Source organism: Phycodurus eques, chromosome 1 (assembly GCF_024500275.1).
Source record: "Phycodurus eques isolate BA_2022a chromosome 1, UOR_Pequ_1.1, whole genome shotgun sequence".
Lineage (NCBI taxonomy): Eukaryota > Metazoa > Chordata > Actinopteri > Syngnathiformes > Syngnathidae > Phycodurus > Phycodurus eques.
Genome location: NC_084525.1, coordinates 17,659,401 through 17,679,617, shown reverse-complemented (window position 1 = coordinate 17,679,617; position 20,217 = coordinate 17,659,401). Strand labels below are relative to the sequence as shown.

The 20,217-nt window shown below is 42.5% G+C and overlaps 2 protein-coding genes across 3 annotated transcripts; both read right to left on the bottom strand.

The window, feature by feature from the left end:
• Positions 1-2,255: 2,255 nt before the first annotated feature.
• On the bottom strand, positions 2,256-7,815 carry rbp7a (retinol binding protein 7a, cellular). The gene is given in 6 exon segments (XM_061698628.1): positions 2,256-2,261; positions 2,474-2,593; positions 2,675-2,694; positions 2,697-2,836; positions 5,731-5,737; positions 7,746-7,815. Coding segments are annotated over 6 exon segments (363 nt in total).
• A 987-nt stretch (positions 7,816-8,802) lies between these two features.
• On the bottom strand, positions 8,803-20,172 carry nmnat1 (nicotinamide nucleotide adenylyltransferase 1). 2 transcript variants are annotated; one of them, XM_061681187.1, is made up of 5 exons: positions 20,122-20,172; positions 17,237-17,375; positions 16,932-17,115; positions 13,916-14,040; positions 8,803-11,773 (listed from the first exon to the last, which is right to left on the bottom strand). In XM_061681187.1, the coding sequence occupies exons 2-5, from the start codon at positions 17,349-17,351 to the stop codon at positions 11,373-11,375; spliced, it is 825 nt and encodes a 274-aa protein (XP_061537171.1). In that variant the 5' UTR covers positions 17,352-17,375; positions 20,122-20,172; the 3' UTR covers positions 8,803-11,372. The 2 variants fall into 2 exon arrangements, with proteins under 2 accessions (XP_061537171.1, XP_061537180.1); XM_061681196.1 differs by lacking the exon at positions 20,122-20,172 and adding an exon at positions 19,718-20,108.
• Between the last annotated feature and the right edge of the window lie 45 nt (positions 20,173-20,217).

Sequence of the window (20,217 nt, the reverse complement as noted above, 5' to 3'; positions counted from 1 at the left end):
TTTTGGGTCTGGTGCCCCTCATGTTCCTCTTGATAATACCCCATAGATTCTGAATGGGGTTTAGATCTGGCGAGTTGGCTGGCCAGTCAAGCACTGTGATGACATGGGCATCAAAGCAGGTTTTGGTGCTTCTGGCAGTATGGGCAGGGGCCAGGTCCTGCTGCAAGATGAAATCTGCATCTCCATAGTGATCCTCAGCAGAAGGAATCATGAAATCCTCGAAAACATTCTGGTAGACTGTTGCGGTGACCTTGGATTTAAGAAACAGTTTACAAACACCTGCACTGGACATTGCACCCCAAATCATGACTGACTGTGGATATTTAACACTGGACCTCAAGCAGCTTGGGTTCTGTTCTTCACCAGTCTTCCTCCAAACCCTTGGACCTTGATTCCCGAGTGAATGGCCCACTTTACTTTCATCGGAAAAGAGGACCTTGGATCACTGGCCGACATTCCAGTCCTTCTTCTCCTTGGCTCAGTTGAGACGCTTCCTATGTTAGCTCAGGCTCAGAAGTGGCTTGACCCGAGGAACCCGACAGTTTTAGCCCATTTCCCGGATGCGTCTGAATGTGGTGGTTTTTTAACCTGTGACTCCCACCTCATTCCACTCTTTCTGGATCTCTACTAGATTCTTGAATCTTCTCTGTTTGATAATCCGCTGAAGCTCACAGTCATCTCTTTTGCAGGTGCATCGTCTCCTGCCACATATTGTCCTTCCACTAGACTTTCCATTGATATGCTTGGACACAGCACTCTGTGAAAAACCAGCCTCCTTCGCTATGAACCTATATGGCTTACCCATGCTATGGAGGGTATCAATGATGGTCTTCTGGCCAGTTGTTAAGTATGCAGCCTTCTTCATATTGAACCCAACTGAGGCAATTTAATGACACCTGGAGAAACCTGTGCAGGTGCTTTGAGTTTAGTAGATGATTTGTGTGTGACACTCAGTTTAAAACATTTATGGCCTGCAAAAGTTTGGCTGATTTCTTCACAGTATTCTAATTTTTCGAATTCCTGATTTCGTGGGTTTTATGTGCTGAAAGCCCAAATTATGTAAAAGTAAACAAATAAATACTTGAAATTGTTTAAATTGTGGGCCATGAATCTCTAATCTATAAAAGTTTAACTTTTTGAATGGAATTATGGAAATAAACTTCCATGATATACATTTTTTTTGGAAAGGGTCTATATTTAGCACTACATCACAGGTGTCAAACCTAAATCCCAGGGCCCAGCTCTGGCCCACCACCTCATTTTATGTGGCCCACGAAAGCAAATCATCTGCAACGTCTATGTTTCTTGCTAAAATCTGTACCAAAATTTCAAACTGTCAGCCCATAATAATTTATTTAAAATTGATTTTATCTTTGTCATTTTATGAAGCAAATGTGTATTTCAGATTTTTGTTTATTATTTATTGTAACTGTCATTGGCTACTGAGCAGTCCAGGGTGGACTCTTAACGCTCACACACTCAGGTGGGATAGGCCCCAACTACTAAAGAATATGGATGGATGGATATCAATTAACAAATTATTTAAATTTAAATTGAATACATGTCGAGGCATTTTAAATGACTAATTTTAAGGAAAAATGCAAATGGAATAAAAACCGATTTATAATAAAATAATCCACATTTTTTAATGTAAATGTAATTTTAAAATGTTTATTCAAAATGTAATGTTGATTGTACTATTTTTTTGTTTATTATTTACAAGAAATCAATTAACAAAATATCTAATGAGACACATGAATACACACAAACATAAATGAATAAATACAAGTATGGCCAAATTAATGCAGTTAACTGTTTAATTACAATAATTGTACTTTTGATCATGTAAATGCTCGGTGGGCTGGATCAAAGAACATATCAGAACGTTTGTGGCCCACGGGCCATACTTTGACTATCCTTGGGTTTAAGTATAAATTACATTTGCCAGCAGCTATCAAGAAAGATTGTTTTTTTTGTTTTACATTGACCGCCCTTTATTTGAATCCAGGTGACATGAATGCCCATGCATACATTATTCCAATATCTGAACTCTTTGTGGGCTGTTAAGGGTGGAGTTTATCCAAGCTCCCAACCTCACCCTAACCCAGGAAGACGGCAAGATTTGAACCCTGCTGAATCCCCCCTTTCCACCATGCTGCCCCATAAATAACACAATGTACCAAACCGAATATTAATGAACTGCAAACATGTATTAAACATCTGGCCATATTTGGTGTACTATAAAACACTAGCTACTATATCTACAAAAACAGATTGGCACAAAGGAGTGGGGTTTGAACACAAGAAACATTTTGAAGCAAATCCAGGTAAAGATGTCAAAGTCACTTTTCACTGTTAATATTAGAAGATTCCTTCCAATTCTTAGTGAATAAATTTTTATCTAAATAAACATTATATAGATGAGGTAAAGGAGAAAGAATACACATTGCAATTGTAATAGTTGTTGTTTTGCATGATGACAATGTTGTCCCAGGTGAAGCTTGTCCTCTTCAATCCAGTGACACCACCCCCTCTTCTTCATCTCACCAGTCTGTTCGCACACCAGCTTGTTCCCATCCCACCTTACCAGGGACTGCGCAGCACAGGAGAGAGTGGCAGCTTATCCAAATTCAATGCACGGCTCTCAATCGTTCATTCGGCCACTTGTATTCACCTTCATGTGCCTGTTGTCTCACCCTCTGAGATCTCCTCAAACTGCTGACCCACTCGGAAGGACACGGTGCACTTCCTGAAGGTGCTGTATGTTTTGATGACGCCCTGCTGTTCTATCAGTTTCCTCATCTTCAACTTCAGAGCAATCTTTCTCAAACAAGCGCTGATAAGTAGGGGACAGTGGGCATGTGTGAACAGCTGACGTGGACTTAAATACTGGGACACTCTAAGGCTTTCTAAGGCTTACGCAAACTAGGCCATTGGATGCGTGTGTGCCATCATTTCAATTCTGCATTATTTCTATTGTTCAATGCGTGTTTATCCTGAGTAACTGTCAAGAGGCGCTATTACATTGATTACAATGGATATAAAAAGTCTACACAACCCTGTTCAAATGCCAGGTTTTTGTGATTGAAACATTACAAAACGTTTTCCTCCATAAACGTGACCTATAACATATACGTCATGGGTCTGTGTTCCGGTTGTGGCCTCACAGTTTGACGTTCTTATGAATATGCTTCAGAAGAAGGAACCAGCTGGCACAGCACCCGATGCCGCCACTGTACCACCGTTTTCAGGTGAAGCAGTCACCATGCAGCCACCTGCCACCTCCGCTGCCGTTTGCCCACAGCTCTCTCGACCGGAGAGGTTCTCTGGAGATTCTGGGAATATTAAGCCGTTCATCACTCAGTGCGAACTCCACTTTGAGCTACAGGCAGCTGCCTTCCCCAACAAGCGGGCAAAAATCGGTTTTGTCATTTCCCAGCTAACTGGTCGTGCGGAGGCGTGGTCTACTGCTGAATGGAGTCGCAATTCCGCCGCATGTCATTTGTGGGCTTTTTTCGTAAAGACTATGGAGCAAATTTTTCAGTTTTCCACACCCGATCGTGAGTTTCACATTCTAGCAGCTGAGAGTCAGTGGAATAATAGGGCACTGTTCGATGCATTTTTTTAAGGACTATCCCCCGCCGTCAAGGATCATTTTGGTCCCACTAGACCTGCCGACCGACTTGGACACTCTCATCGCTCTCGCCGTGGAAATTGACAAGAGGCTTTTGGATCACGAGCTGGACGGAGTTCGGCGGGGGGCTGCGTCACCGCGCACTTGGAGGACGAGCCTCGGTGACCAGCCAAACCAAGGCAGATCGCATGTTGCCGGTCTCAATCCACTGGCTAGCGTCACCATGGATGAACCCATGCAACTGGGCAGGTTCCGTCTCTCCCCTGAGGAACATCAACGCCGGCTGAGGGAAGGGCGGTGCTTTTACTGCGGGCAGTTGGGTCATTCCGTGAGCAACTGTCACGTCAAGGTTGGCGGTGCCGGTAGCAAGGGTACGGGAGCGGTGAGTCTAAATTTCATGAAGGAAGATCCTACCCAGGTTCTTCCTAAAGTGACACTATGCTCTCCTGATCAAGAAATTCATAGACCTGTATGAATTGACTCTGGTTCTGACTGTGGTCTGACTGACTTACTCAGCTCCCTCCTTGTTAGACGGATGTACCTTAGAACCTTTCAAATACAACGCCACCCCAACACCTATGCTGCAGACGGCAGTTTTATGGGCAAGATCACTCACCGCACCCAAACACTCACATTGACATTTCCTGATTCACACTCGGAACGCATTAGTTTTCATGTTTTTGACGCCATGAATCATTACCATTATTTTAGGGAACCCATGGTTGAAATTACATAACCCCCACATTGACTGGTCCTCTGGGCAGATTATGTCATGGGGCAGCATTTGCGCCCAGAACTGTTTCAAGCCTCCATGTGATATTCAGGGCTATGTTTCAAATGACAATCCACATAACCATCTGGCGATCCTGACTTATCTCAAGTGCCCATCTGTTACCAGGACATTAAAGACATTTTTTTCCAAGTCCAAGGCCAAATCCCTTCCACCCCAAAGACCTTATGACTGTGCAGTTGACTTGCCGCCTGGAACCACACCTCCACGAGGGAGGTTGTTCTCTCTTTCAGGGCCGGAACACAAGGCTATGAAGGAGAATGTGGATGAATCACTGTCAGCCGGGATTATTTGCCGATCTTCATCCCCTGCGGGAGCTGGATTTTTCTTTGTGGACAAGAAGGACAAGACTCTGCGACCCGGTATCGATTACCGGGGTCTCAACGACATATCTGTGAAAAACAGGTACCCTCTTCCTCTCATCTCCACTGCCTTTGAGTTCCTGGAAGGAGCCAAGATTTTCACCAAACTAGATTTAAGAAATGCATATCATCTAGTCAGGATAAGGGAGGGGGATGAATGGAAAACAGCATTCAACACACCAATGGGACATTACGAGTATTTGGTGATCCCTTTTGGACTAACTAACGCTCCAGCTGTGTTCCAGAACTTTGTCAATGATGTCCTGCATTACATGTTGAATGTGTACGTTTTTGTATATTTGGACGTTATTTTGATATTCTCCCCGGATGAGGAGACTCACATCACTCTGTGTTGCAGCAGTTACTGCAGAATGTACTATGTCAAGGCTGAGAAATGTGAGTTACACAAGGCGTCCGTTTCTTTTCTGGGGTTCGTGCTGGCTCCAGGTGAAAAAGTTGATGCCGTGACTAATTGGCCCACTCCCACGTCACGCAAAGACGTACAAAGGTTCTTAGGGTTCGCTAATTTCTACAGAAAGTTCATTAGAAATTTCAGTTCTATAGCCTCGCCTTTGCATGATCTTACTTCGCCACGCAGACCTTTCGTATGGAACCCGCTTTGTCAGGCAGCTTTTCAGAAACTTAAATTGTGCTTTACCTCCGCTCCCATCCTCACTTTGCCAGATCTCAAACAGCAGTTTGTGGTAGAAGTTGATGCGTCTGATGCCAGTATAGGAGCAGTGCTCTCCCAGAAATGTCTAAATGGTGGTAAATTACATCCTTGTGGTTATCTCTCCAAAAAACTGACCCCAGCCGAGAGAAATTATGACATCGGTGACCATGAACTGCTGGCAGTCAAGGTGGCTTGGGTGGAATGGAGGTACTGGCTAGAGGGGGCACATACTCCGTTTTTAGTATGGACAGATCACAGGAACCTGGAATACCTTAAATCTGATAAGAGATTAAATGCGAGGCAGGCTAGATGGGCACTGTTTTTCACTAGATTCAATTTCACGTTATCCTACCGACCTGGTTCTAAAAATGGTAAGCCAGATGCTTTATCGCGCATTTTCTGCGGGGAGAATTCTTTGTCCGACCCTAAAACCATTTTGCCCAAGTCATGTTTCATTTCTGCTTTTGTTTGGGACATTTGAGACTCCGGTATAGGAGGCTCTGAAGAACACCCTGAGCCCTGAAAATTGCCCTGAAAACAGGCTTTATGTGGTTCCAACCTTTAGGGGAAGAGTCATCCACTGGGCTCACACTAACCGGACTGTATGTCACCCAGGCATTGGCAAGACTCAATCTGTGGTCGAACAGCGCTTTTGGTGGCCCAATGTTAGAAGGGATGTTACCAATTATGTCAATGCCCCTTATGGGGAGTTGCGACCCCTGCCAATACCACAACGTCCTTGATCAGACATCTCTGTAGACTTTGTGACGGGATTACCGGCCTTGAAAGGAAATACCACCATTCTCACAGTCGTGGACAGCACTCCCGAAACTCACCTCAGCTAAAGACAGCCGAGTTAATGATACACCAGGTATTCAAGTTCCATGGTTTCCCCAAGAATGTGGCATCCGATAGGGGTCCCCAATTCATTTCGCAATTTTGGTAGGAGTTTTGCAATCTCATAGGTGATACCGTCAGTCTGTCATCTGGGTTTCACCCTGAAACCAACGGAAAAACTGAGAGGCTGAACCAGGACCTGGAGACTGGGCTCCGATGTCTCGCTTCACAGGAGCCATGATCCTGGTCTCATAAACTGGTTTGGGTTGAATTCTCTCACAATTCCCTCCCCTCTGCATCCACTGGTCTATCGCCTTTTCACGTTGTGCATGCTTACCAACCACCTCTATTTCCTGCCATAGCCCCAGAGTCCACAGCTCCAGCGGCATTGACCTTGGTGAGACGCTGCAGGAGGACCTGGGAGCGAGCTCGCCAAATGCTGCTACGCCAAGGACGGTCCTACAAGACCGCAGCTGACCGTAGGAGGACACCGGCCCCGAACTACAAAATGGGTCAGTGAGTTTGGCTCTCTACCAAACATATTCCACTCCGGGTGGAGTCCAGGAAGCTCGCTCCCAGGTTCGTTGGGCTCTTCTCCATCACAAAGATCATCAACCCTGTCACCGGGAGGCTTAGGCTCCCAAGGTCGATGCGGGTCCCCCCTGCTTTTCACATCAGCCTGCTCAAGCCCGCCCGGGAATCCCCTCTGGACTCACAGTAAGACTAGACCCTGTTCCGATTATCGACCTCGCCTTTTTGCCTCACGTTTTTGGATACTCTTGCCTTTTTTTGGATTGCCTGCCTGTGTACCGACTTCTGCCCGTATATTAAACCTCTCTTTTTGAAACTGTCCATTTGTTTTGGAGTCGTGCATTTTTGGGTCCTATCCTCTGTTCCGTTGTTGACAATACAACTCAATTGAATTTTTTATTTGGTTTGAAGCAGCCATTAAAAAAACAACTAAAAAAACAAATGGCTAAAAATGTAAATTGAACTCTGACCATAACACTCAGATTTTCTACAAACTCATTAAGTTATATCGGAATGCACCTCACACCAGAATTGCTTCATTTCTCCTCCAGTTAAACAGTATTTTTAAAAAAAAGTTTAGGAAAGGCTCTTTTCTTTTCCAGCATGGCCCAATTAGGTTTCCATAAAGGTATAATAGGATGACTTGTGTGGAGGAACCCCATCAAACACCTTTGAAAAGAACTAGAACAGAAACACAGAGACAGTCTAAGATCTTGAAGAAAGTCAAACCAGAATGTTTCATTTTTTGCATGTGTATTGGCCAGATGTCCCAGTATATTTAGTACATATACAAGTAGTATACAAGTCCTGGAAAGACTATTTAAAAAATAAATAAATAAAGGGCTCCTGCTACAAACATCTTTCGCTCTAGACAAACATGACTAGTCAATAAGAAGAAAATATTTTAAGTATCTTAACCTAATGCAATCATGTACCCTTCAAAGTTGTCGTCGATGATGTCCCATGTACCACAAAAGCTTGTGGTCATTTCCGGTGAGCCTTTATATTGTGTTTGAAACTAAGGGAGCGGGTTGAAAGCTACTTATCTATCATGGCTTATCATTTAGAATTTCATTTAGTAGATGGCAGTATTAGAGGTAGGTGTGCCCTTATATCAGCTCAGCAGAGAAGGGAAATACTCTCATGGGTGGCAAGTTAGACTAGTCCAATTATGTAGGTCAGTTAGCCATCAACGGCTCTATGGCTAATTTTTGCAAGCACTCACAGACATGTTATATAGTCACGTCACAGCTATAATGATGGTGAGAGAGAAAAAAAACTACATCTACTGCAGATATATGCAGTATGCATTGCTTGCTATCAGTCACAAGACAAATGCAGCTGTTTTAGCTGGCTGCAGGCCCAAAATGGAATAACACACACTTGTTTCTTTGTCCATGACACGTGTGAAAGAGAGACACCTGTCTATCACAGCCCAAAAAAAATAGTCATTTTGACTGACACTGACATTAATTGTGGCATGCAGCTTTACAGAGTGAATGTGAAAGTGATGATCTTAAACATTAAAGTGGGGAAACTATGGAAAAATATAAGAACTTGAAAAGGGTGCCGATACTTTTTCACGGCACTGTATGCCAGCTGACTTTTGACAAGAGGTGGGGTATACCCAATCACAGCCGGGCCATACAGAATACAAACGACCATTCATATGCACATTCACACATATTGATAATTTAGTCTTTTTATGAACCGAAAAGGTGTGTTTTCAGAATATGGAAAGAAGCCGGAGTACCCCCAGCAAACCCATTTAAGTACGTGCACATGCAAACGTCACGTGCCGGAGCTGGATTCAAATCCGTAATCTCAGAATTGTGAGCTGAGGTGCTAACCACGAGGCCACCCTGAACGAACCAACATTTCAATAAAATTAAAACAAGACTGACACTTGATGAGGTTTTTATGTATGTGTGGAATAACAACAAATGTACAGTATAAGAAATACACTTATTCCAAGTTGAAAAACAAAGTAAGCTGTTTTATTCAATTTCTAGTGTAAAAACAAGTCAATTTTCCCATGCACAGCACTATGCCAACACGTTAAGAAAGTTGTCTACCTTCAGGTTGTCGGAGTGCGAGGTGGGAAGATTTTAGTACATCAAGTACAGAAGCATACACTAACACAATCACTTCACACACTGGAATATCTATGTTGTTTTATCACAAATGCAGTAGTACTTTGAAGATGGGAGTTTTGGAAAAATTGGAATCCTTGGCATTGGAAACTCATCATACAGTAGGAGGAAAAGGTACGCATGTGAACATTTTGGAAATTCTTACGTTTCTGCATAAATTGGTCATTGAATGGAGTCAGATCATCTAAATCACAAGAATAAACAATCCGTCATCTTAAACTAATAGCACACAATTATGGTTTAATATTTTTAGAGAGCATAACATTTACACATTCACAGGACGGGGGGGGGGGGGGGGGGGGTGGATGAACTGAACTAATTTAATAACCGCTTGACCCTCCTTTGGCAGCAATAACCACAACCAAAATTTCCTCTAATTAAAGATCAGACATGCACAATGATCAGAATTAATTTTGGACCATTCCTCTTTACAAAACTATTGCGGTTCAGCAAGATTCCTTTTTTTTTTTTTTTTTTCTCCCCACTGACCACACTCAAGACTCCAGACCTGTTCAATCACAAAATCACTCAAATAGAACCAGTTTGACAAAATGAAGTCGGCCAAAAGATCTCAAAAAGCTGCAACCAAATCCCGCAATCCAAAGACATTTAAAAACAGGCAAGAAATAAAGTAACTGACATCTATCAGTCTGGAAAGGGTTACAAAGCTATTTGTAAAATTTTAGGATTTCAGCAAATCACAGTGTGAGCCATTATCCTCAAATGGAGAAAACATGGAACAGCGGTGAACCTTCCAAGGAGTGACCGGCCTTCAAAAATTACTCCAAGAGAACAGCAATGACTCATCCAGGAGGCCACAAAGGAACTCAGGACAACATCTAAAGAACTGCAAGCCTCCCTTGCCTCAGTTAATGTCACAAAGAAACCCAGGACAACATCTAAAGAACTAAGGTCAGTGTTCATGACTCAACAGTAAAGAAGAGACTGGGCAAAAATGACATCTATGGCAGAGTTCCAAGGTAAAAACCACTGCTGACCAAAAAGAACATCGAGGCTCGTCTTACTTTTGTAAACAAACATCTGAATGATTCCCAAGACTTTTGGGAGAATCTTCTATGGAGTTTTTGGAAGGAGTGTGTCTCATTACATCTGGCATAAATGTTAACACAGCATTTCTGAAAAAGAACATCATACCACCAGTCAAACATTGTGATGGTAGCGTGATGGTCTGAGGCTGTTTTACTCCTGCAGGACTTGGACGACTTGCTGTGATTAATGCAACCATAAATTCTGTTCTTTACCAGAAAATCCTGAAGTAGAATGTTCAGCCATCAGTTTGTGACCTCAAGCTGAAGCACGCTTGGGTTGTGCAGCAGGACAATAATCCAAAACATATCATCAGCGTGTTAACCTCTGAATGGCTTAAACATTATTAATTTTTTTTTTTAAATGAAAGTTTTGCAGCGACCTAGTTAAAGTCCAGACTTGAATCTGATTGAAACGCTGTGGCATGACATTAAAAAGGCTGGCCGTTCATGCTTGAAATCCCTCCACTGTTGCTGAATTAAAATTATGCAAGGGAAAGTGGGCCGAAATATCTCCACAGAGATGTAAAAGACTCATTGCCAGTTATTGAAGACGCTTGATTTCAGTTTTTGCTGCTGAGGGTGGCACAACCAGTTATTAGGTTTAGGGGGCCTTTACTTTTTCATACAGGACCAGGTAGGGTTGAATATTTTTATTCCCTGAATAAATACATTCATTTCATTTACTTGGGTTGTCTTTGTCTGATATTTACATCTATTTGATGACTTTAAACAAAGTGGGGAAATTATACAAAAATAAGAATTTGAGAAGGAAGCCAATATTTTTTCACAGCAACCTACAATAAAACTGTGTATCCACCTGTTGGCATGCATACAACAGAATAATAGGTGTTCAACTAAACAAGACCCAGTTTTAGTACAAACTTTGTAAATTTGTGAGTAATGTGCGTTGACATCATTATTTTTATATAGTTTTTGTGACTTTTTGTTTGACGATGTTCCATGAATTTTTTTTAACGTAAATTATGTGCCTTAGCTCAAAAAATGTTGGAAAAACTGCATTGGTGGTTGATTTCATTTTATATTTGTGTAACAATTCATGTCAAAAATTGATGTGCGAGGTCCATCATCGACGCTGTGAATAAATTAATTGCTAACTTCTGTTTATGGGAATTAATTATTGCCTGTATGATTGCTAAAGGTTCTATGATGATGACAGTTTGGACTCTTAAACAAATTATAACAAATAAAACTGCTCTCAATGGGAAATTTTGTTTTGAAAGAAAGATATCCAAATTTAAGGATCTACACTATTACTCTTTTGTGGAGTAGGCACTGGTGGAAGCTTTAAATAGTGTCATTTCACCGTAAAAGCAGTCTACTTTTTAACCAGAGGGGTCACCTGCGTATCTTTGCAGGGGTGCGAGAACCACACCGGCGTTGTTCTGCTCGCTTTCGGCACTGTAGAGGTGATGCTCATGGATGTAATGAAGCACATTGTCCGGCAGCAGGTATTTAACACTTTGATCGCGACGCAGAGCCCGGCGCACGTGCGTGGCGGAGATGTCGTTGGCCACCCACTCAGGGACCACGTGGATGTTCTTGCGGTGCTTCCATAGCATGTCTGACCGGTGGATGAACTTGTGTGGGTCGCTGCCACAGCGTGTGATACACACCAAGCCGAAGCGGCCCACTATTTCTGAGATGTCCTCCTCCTTCCACAAGTTGGAGATCCCGAAAGACTCGAGGACATCAGCACCGCACAGCAGCATCAACTGAGTTGCGTCTGCAATTCCAGTAGAGTTTAGTTTAGTCAGACTGTTATTCATTTCTTAGTTATTTACTTATTAATACCTTTGCAAAAATCTATTGTCAATATAGGCTACTGTACGTGTAACTTTTAGGGTAAGAAATATAAAATAATTTAATTCATTTTGGGAAAAAGATGTGAAATTACAAAGATGCAATTAATTTTGGAACAAACAATGGAACATAACAAAAACTGGAAAAAAAAAAAAGAAATGCTGGGAACACTTTCCGGATGCACTAAAGGTCACTTAGCCGTTAATGCTTTTGTGGCTATTTTTGGAAGGCACTTACACACATGTCATGTCCTCACACATCACCTCTAAAATGATAAGAAACACCCAGTGTAAACATACAGCTTGACGTGAGCATCCATCGCTTGCTAACAGTCACAAGGAATGGATTAATATTTATTGGTCAATGTTTTATTTATTTTTTTTTTAAATAACAACAACATGGAGGATGGTGCACTACATGCACTATGAATGATGATAAGTATGTTAAATTAGGCATAAACTCAATAAATTACTTTCCATCTTTAATTGTATTTCTATCATTTTAAAAAGACCTCAAACCCAACCAATTCATCAACATTAACAAGGTCACTTGTTAATGTTCATGCCCATGGAAATTATCATAAATGATGAAGACGGAGGAGTTAAATGCGAATTGTATATAAATATAGCAATGTGTCAATCACAATGGTAGCCTAGCCATCAGCTGAAGCATTCACTATTTGTTTCCCAGCAGATGGGACGAATAAAAATACAAACCCGTTTTCCAATGAAGTTGGGACGTTGTGTAAAATGTAAATAAAAACAGAAAACAATGATTTGCAAATCCTTTTCAATCTATATTGAATCAAATACATTACAAAGAGAAGATGGTTAACGTTCAAACTGATCGAATTTGTAGTTTATTTGCAAATATTCACTCATTCTAAATTTGATGCCTGCAACACGTTCCAAAAAAGCTGGGACAAGGGCATGTTTACCACTGTGTTACATCACCTTTCCCTACCACAACACTCAATAAGCGCTTGACACTAATTGTTGAAGCTTGGAATTCTTTCCCATTCTTGCTTCATGTGCAACTTCAATTGTTCAACAGTCTGGGGTCTCCGTTGTCGTATTTTGCGCCACACATTTTCAATGGGAGCCAGGTCTGGACTGCTGGCAGGCTCTTTCACTACAAAACCACACTGTTGTAACACATGCAGAATGTGGCTTGGCATTGCCTAGCTGAAATAAGAAGGGACGTCCCTGAAAAAGATGTTACTTGGATGACAGCATATGTTGCTCCAAAACCTGTATGTATCTTTCAGCATTAATGGTGCCTGTACAGATGTGCAAGTTACCCTTGCCATGGGCACTAATACAGCCCCATACCATCACATGCTGGCTTTTGAACTTTACGCTGATAACAATCAGGATGGTCCTTTTCCTCTCAGGTCTGGAGGACACGTCCATGTGTTCCAAAATCAATTTGAAATGTGGACTCGTCAGACCAAAGCACACCTTTCAACTTTGTGTCAGTTCATCTCAGATGAACGACGGCGTTTCTGGGTGCTGTTGATACATGGCTTTCACTTTGCATGGCAGAGTTCAATTTTTTTTAGTCTTGCTGTTCACATGCAGAGATTTCTCCAGATTCTCTAAATCTTTTGATGATATTATGGAACAATCATGAGATCTTTGAATTGAAGTGTACGTTGAGAAACGTTGCTCTTTAACTGTTGGACTATTTGCTCCCGCAGTTGTTCACATAGTGGTGAACTGAGCCTTTCCGGGATGCATCTTTTATACCTAATCATGATATTCACCTGTTTCCAATGGACCTGTTCACCTGTGCAATGTTACAAACAGGTGTTTTTTGAACAGTCCTCAACTTTCCCAGTATTCTGTTACCCGTCGCAGCTTTTTTGGAACGTGAAGAAAAAAAAAAAACAACGTTCATCAGTTAAAATTACACATTAATTAATTAATTAAAATTAAATGTATTTGTACCGTATTCACCTGATTATAGGTTGAAAAGGATTTGCAAATCATTGTATTCTTTTTTTATTTACGTTTTATACAATGTCCCAACTTTATTGGAATGCAGCATAGAGTCCTTCACCTACCCCTTTTGTTGTGATATGATGCACTCTCAACATAATTCTCTTCAATGCGTCTCTTTTTGGCATACTTGACAGTGTCCACCTCATCACCATTTTGCTCAGCTGCTGTTAGCTCTGAATAGTGATGCCTGTGGAGATACAGAACAGAAATTTAAGACTAATCAACTGTAAACCAAAAAAAGAAAGTGAAAGTTGTTAAAGGTGTGAATATTGTGGAAAAGTGACTTTTTAATTGCTTATATAAAAATACTGGATTGCTTCTCCACCCTTTTGGGGAATTGGATATTTGTGTTCGGCCATGTGTCCGCTGCATGGGCCTCATGCATGGACCCACACACTAACTAAGAAGTGTAATTTAATGGCTTGATGATGAAGTGCTGCCTCCATGTGGGACAATACAATGGAAATATTGAATCCTTGTAAGCTTATAAGCATTTCACCCTCAAGGCTTAATCGTTCCACCCTCAGTCAGTGTCTAATGAAAGCCGTACTCAGCACTGGCTCAGTCATATAGGGGGTGGGGTGAGCAGTGACTCATTTGCATGAGACAAAACCACCCCAAAAAATGAGGAATTTTTAACAGAAACAATTTTTTATCCTTTGTGTATTTTGATTAAATAATGTCAGAAACCAGCGAAAAGTTTTAATAAATTGATACTTTAATCAGGTTCAAACAATCAATCACTTTTTAACAATCGATTATTGTGCCGGCGACACGGTGGACGACTGGTTAGCACATCTGCCTTATAGTTCTGAGGAACGAGGTTCAAATCCAGCCTTGCCTGTGTGGAGTTTGCATGTTCTCCCCGTGCCTGCGTGGGTTTTCTCCGGGCACACCGGTTACCTCCCACATACCAAAACCATGCATGGTAGGTTAATTGAAGACTCTAAATTGCCCGTTGGTGTGAATGTGAGTGTGAATGGTTGCTTGTTTATATGTGCCCTGCGATTGGCTGGCGACCAGTTCATGGGGTATCCCGCCTCTAGTCCGATAATAGCTGGGATAGGCTCCAGCACGCCCGTGACCCTAGTGAGTATAAGTGGTATGGAAAATGGATGGATTATGATGCCGATTCTATCCATCCATCCATCCATCCATCCATCCATTTTCTGATTTGAACCCCGGTCCTCAGAACGGTGAGGCAGATGTGCCAACTACTCGGACACCGTGCCGCCATACCCATTCTAAATGCTGATAAAAGGTTCTACCATATAAAGCAAATTTTTGAGCAGTGAGGGTTGTCTTTAAGGCCTGGGACAAACAAAGATGAAAAATTGTATCTGCTACAGACACCACACATGAAGATAAAAAATCTGACATGTAATGCCTAGATCAGACGACAGGATTTGAAAATGAAAAGTGCAGCATGTTTGATTTATTATTTTTTTTAATATATCTTCCGCGTAGTGTGACATGCCAACAACAACTCTCCGACAGCGCACCTTGATGTCGACCAATAGGATTGCGTAATGTGAGCGGCGCATCACTTCCTGTGCTTGCCGTTGTCAAAATACGCTGTCGCTGTTGTCAACATTTATTAACGCGCACAAACCAATGTTTACCGAAGCTTTAGAGCATGAGTCGACAGAACACCGGCATATTTTACGTACAAGTGGGCAGGAGGCGAGGTACACCCTGAACTGGTTGCCAGCCAATCACAGGGCGCACACACAAACAAACAACCATTCGCACTCACATTCATACCTACGGGCAATTTAGAGTGCATGCTACCATGCATGTTAGCTGGGATGGGCTCCAGCAAGCCCGCGACCTTAGTGAGGAGAAGCGGCTCAGAAGATGGATGGATGGATGGATGGGTGGGTGGGTGGATGGATGTTAGTGCTAGCACTAGCTTGCTAGGATACACAACGTTTTTTTTGCGACTTTTGAGCCATCCATCCATCCATCCATTTTCTGAGCCGCTTCTCCTCACTAGGGTCGCAGGCGTGCTGGAGCCTATCCCAGCTGTCATCGGGCAGGAGGCGGGCTACACCCTGAACTGGTTGCCAGCCAATCGCAGGGCACATAGAAACAAACAACCATTCACACTCACAGCCATATCGTATTAAAAGTATGTGAACATACCTCAAGCAATCCTTGAATAAACATCTTCCCCAGACCACTGGTGACGACCACCAGACATTTTTCCTCATTTCATTCTTTTTTTCCACCAACACAACCCTGGTGCGATCCATTGCTGTTGTCGTTGCCATGGTAACGGCTGTATCCGCTGAAATGTTTTCTGGTTCGGCCTCTCCGGCAGTGTTTGATTTGACAAGCTAAAGCCCAGGGATCGTAAAAGACTGATACGGTGGTATCGGAATACGGCATGTATTCCGATAGGGTGTAGGGTTGCCACTGTCTGACTGATATACGGCAAGATGTCATGGCAGTAGTCTGACATAGTGCAATCATGAAAGACCAAATTTGTCTTGTAGTCTGATTCAGGCATAACAGTTTTGGTTGTATGACGTGTGGTGTGCTGCAATAATCTCAACACACAACACCACAAACACAAAGATTCTGTTCCACCGCTGGTCTACAACTAAGTCCTCCAAGGCAGAAATTTTGCATGATCACACATGATCCAACAAAATTGAAGAAGAAACACTTTAGATAAGCGCCGATGTTTGCCTAATATTTCCGAAGGTTGCCGGAGCTGCAAACGTGAAAATACTTTTGCCCACTATTTTATAAAAAAAAAACAACATCAGGTAAGACATGTTTGTTTTTATTTACGGTCATTTCCTAGTTCCTGAGTCAGGGCACTTCTTGATTGGAAGCGGGTTTCCCCCACACACATGGAAGATTTTTTTGGAAGATTGTTGGCCCTGACCGGTTTTGGACCCTATTATCGGGACAAATCTACTCAACACACCACAGACCAAAGAGTAATGCTATAGGATAAATGTATAAGACATAGACGTGCCTGGGGCACAATCCGGATAAAAACAGCGCGATTTTGTGTGTAGTGGGCCTAAGGCAACACAAGAGAAGGAGAGTTGTTAACTCACTAACCGAATCACTTTGGCTGTCTCCACCCACTCAGGCTGCAAGCTCTCCCATGCATCCACTGTGATCCACTCAGAGTTCTCAGTTGCCAGTCTGGCCATTTTCACACGATGGAAAGCCTCGATCAGACCTTGCTTCTTGTAGCCATCCCCAACCGCAGACACGATGCCTTTCACCACCTTGTAGCGACCTTTCAAAATGTAATTTAACCTTTGTGTGAGAATCACTTGCCCCTGCAACCCCCCCCAAAAAAACAAAACAAAGAAACACACACACGCAAAGCATGAATGAAAGACCAGATGATACACAACCTGTGTCTTCCAGATAGTCTCGAGCCAGTTCAAACATCCTCAGGTGCATGTTGGTGATGGGATTAAAGGACCCACATGCCAGAAGGACCACTCTTGTTCTCCTCTCATCTTCCATGCTTCATTCTGGGGCAGAGTTAGCCTGTCAAGGGGAAAAAAGCGTTTGTGACAGTGGTTAGCACTGCCACATCACAGCAAGAAGGCTGTAGGATTGAATGTTGAACAGGAGAGCGGTAGAGAAATGTATAAATGAATGAATGAGTTTATGAGGGTCTGGAAAAACATACATCTGACAAACCGTTCTGACTGAGAGATTATAAATCTGAAATGCATGCAATCGATCAGTGATTCTCAAAGTGTGGTACTGGTACCACAGGTGATACGCTGGCTCCCACTAGTGGTATGTAAAATAATCACTGCCTATCCATTTTCTGCACCGCTTATCCTCACTAGGGTATTTAACTTTTTAGTTCCAAAACTCTTCTTCTTCTTTTCCTTTTGGCTTGTCCCGTTAGGAGTCACCACAGCGTGTCATCCTTTTCCATGTAAACCAATCTCCTGCATCCTCCTCTCGAACAGTAACTGCCCTCATGTCTTCCCTCACGACATCCATCAACCTTCTCTTTGGTCTTCCGCTGGCTCTCTTGCCTGGCAGCTCCATCCATCCTCATCATCCTTCTACCAATATACTCACTCTCTCTCCCCTGGACGTGTCCAAACCATCAAAGTTTGCTCTCTCTAACGCCGTCTCCAAAACATCTAACCTTGGCTGTCCCTCTGATGAGCTCATTTCTAATCCTATCCAACCTGGTGACTCCAAGAGAGAACCTCAACATCTTCATTTCCGCCACCTCCAGCTCTGCTTCCTGTTGTTTCTTCAGTGCCACAGTCTCTAATTCGTACATCATGCCTGGCCTCACTCCTGTCTAATAAACTTTGCTTTTCATCCTAGTAGAGAATCTCATCACATAACACACCTGACACCTTCCTCCACCCGTTCCAACCTACTTGGACCCATTTCTTCACTTCCTTACCACACCCACCATTGCTCTGGACTGTTCACCCCAAGTATTTTAAGTCATCCACCATCGTTATGTCTTCTCCCCGTAGCATCAATGTTCCCCCTCCACCTCTCTCATTTATGCACATATTTTCTGTGTTACGTTGACTAATCCCCAGTCCTCTCCTTTCCAGTGCATGCCTTCACCTTTTCTAACTGTTCCTCCATCTGCTCCCTGCTTCCACTGCAGATCACAAGGTCATCGATGAACATCATGGTCCATGGGGACTACAGTCTAACCTCATCTGTAAGCCTATCCATCACCACTGCCAACAGGAAGAGGCTCAGGGCTGATTCTCTGATAGGCTTTCTCTAGATCTACAAAGACACAATGTAGTTCATTCTGACCTTCTCTGTACTTTTCCATCAACATACTCAGGACAAATAATGCAACTGTAGTATTCTTTCTAGGAATGAAACCATAATGTTGCTCATAAATACATCTCTCCTGAGTCTAGCTTCCACTTCTCTTTCCCATAACTTGATTGTGTGGCTCATCAACTTTATTCCTCTATAGTTCCCACAGCTGCTCTGCACATCCCCCTTGTTCTTAAAAATGGCATCAGGCATCTTCTCACGCGCTATAATTCTATTGAACAAGCTGGTCAAAAACTCCACAGCCACCTCTTCTAGATGCTTCCATGCCTCTACAGGAATGTCATCAGGACCAACTGCCTTTCCATTTTTCAGCCTCTTTAATGCCTTTCTAACTTCCCCCTTACTAATCATTGCCACTTCCTGGTCCACCACACTTGCCTCTTCTACTCTTCCTTCTCTCTCATTTTCCTCATTCATCAACTCCTCAAAGTATTCTTTCCATCTATCCTGCACACGACTGGCACCAGTCAACACATTTCCATCTCTATCCTTAATCACCCTAACCTGCTGCACATACATCCCATTGCTATCCCTCTGTCTGACCAACCTGTAGAGATCATTTTCTTCTTCTTTAGTGTCCAACCTGGCATACATGTCATCATATGTCTCTTGTTTGACCTTTGCCACCTCTACCTTCGCCCTACGTCGCATCTCAATGTATTCCTTTCTCCTCTCCTCGGTCCTCTCTGTGTCCCACTTCTTATCTTACCTCTTTCCTTGTATGGTTTCCTGTACTTTGAGGTTCAACCACCAAGTCTTCTTCTTCTCACAATTACAACTTTATTGTCGTAATATTATCCTTTCATTCTCTAAAAAAAAAAATATCCGACCATCCCCATGAAATTTTTTTTGAAAAGGCTTTGAATTGAATAAAAACATAAACGACGTTTTTTTTTTTTTTAAATCTAGTAGCATTATAATTATGTCATAGTCATGCAACCTTTTCAAAAATCTTGTTACGATTATAAAAAATGATAATCTTTCAACATTTTTTTTTATAACTCTAATAATTGCGACTGGTAGCAGGTGTACAAGTTTGTACTCACACGTCTGCCTCCCAATTATGAGATTCAGGGTTCGAATTTTGTCACAACACGGGCTTGCTGTGCTGGGTTTTGCCTGTTCGCCCTCTCCGGGTAAAGCGGCTTCCTCCCAAATGAACATACATTTTAGGTTTACTGAAGGCTCTAAATCGTCCACAAGTGTGAATGTGAGTGCGAATAGTGGTTTGGATCCTGTCCAGAATGGGCTCCGCCTCTCGCTTCAACAGCTACCTTCTGCTAGGTTAGCGACGTTACCATTGGAAATAAACAACGATAACGTTAGCACGTTCGCTTACTTCCCAAAATAACGATGAAGATAACACTTCATCTCAGAATAGAGAAACATTACGAGCAAATACCGAGAATCCATAGACATGACTTGAAAAATAGCTGTAGGAACTATTTACCAGACAACTCGACTGCAGTCAGGCGCTCGAGCGGTGTAACCAACTTCCGATATGACGTAAAAGACAACCTTGCCATTCTGAATGCTGATTGGCTGA

Coding starts and splice junctions, on each gene's coding strand:
- nmnat1 (XM_061681187.1), bottom strand. CDS start 17,351: ATGGAAGATGAGAGGAGAACAAGAGTGGTCCTTCTGGCATGTGGGTCC. Junction 17,116..17,236: donor AGACTATCTGGAAGACACAG/GTTGTGTATCAT, acceptor ACATTTTGAAAG/GTCGCTACAAGGTGGTGAAA. Junction 14,041..16,931: donor GAGACAGCCAAAGTGATTCG/GTTAGTGAGTTA, acceptor GTATCTCCACAG/GCATCACTATTCAGAGCTAA.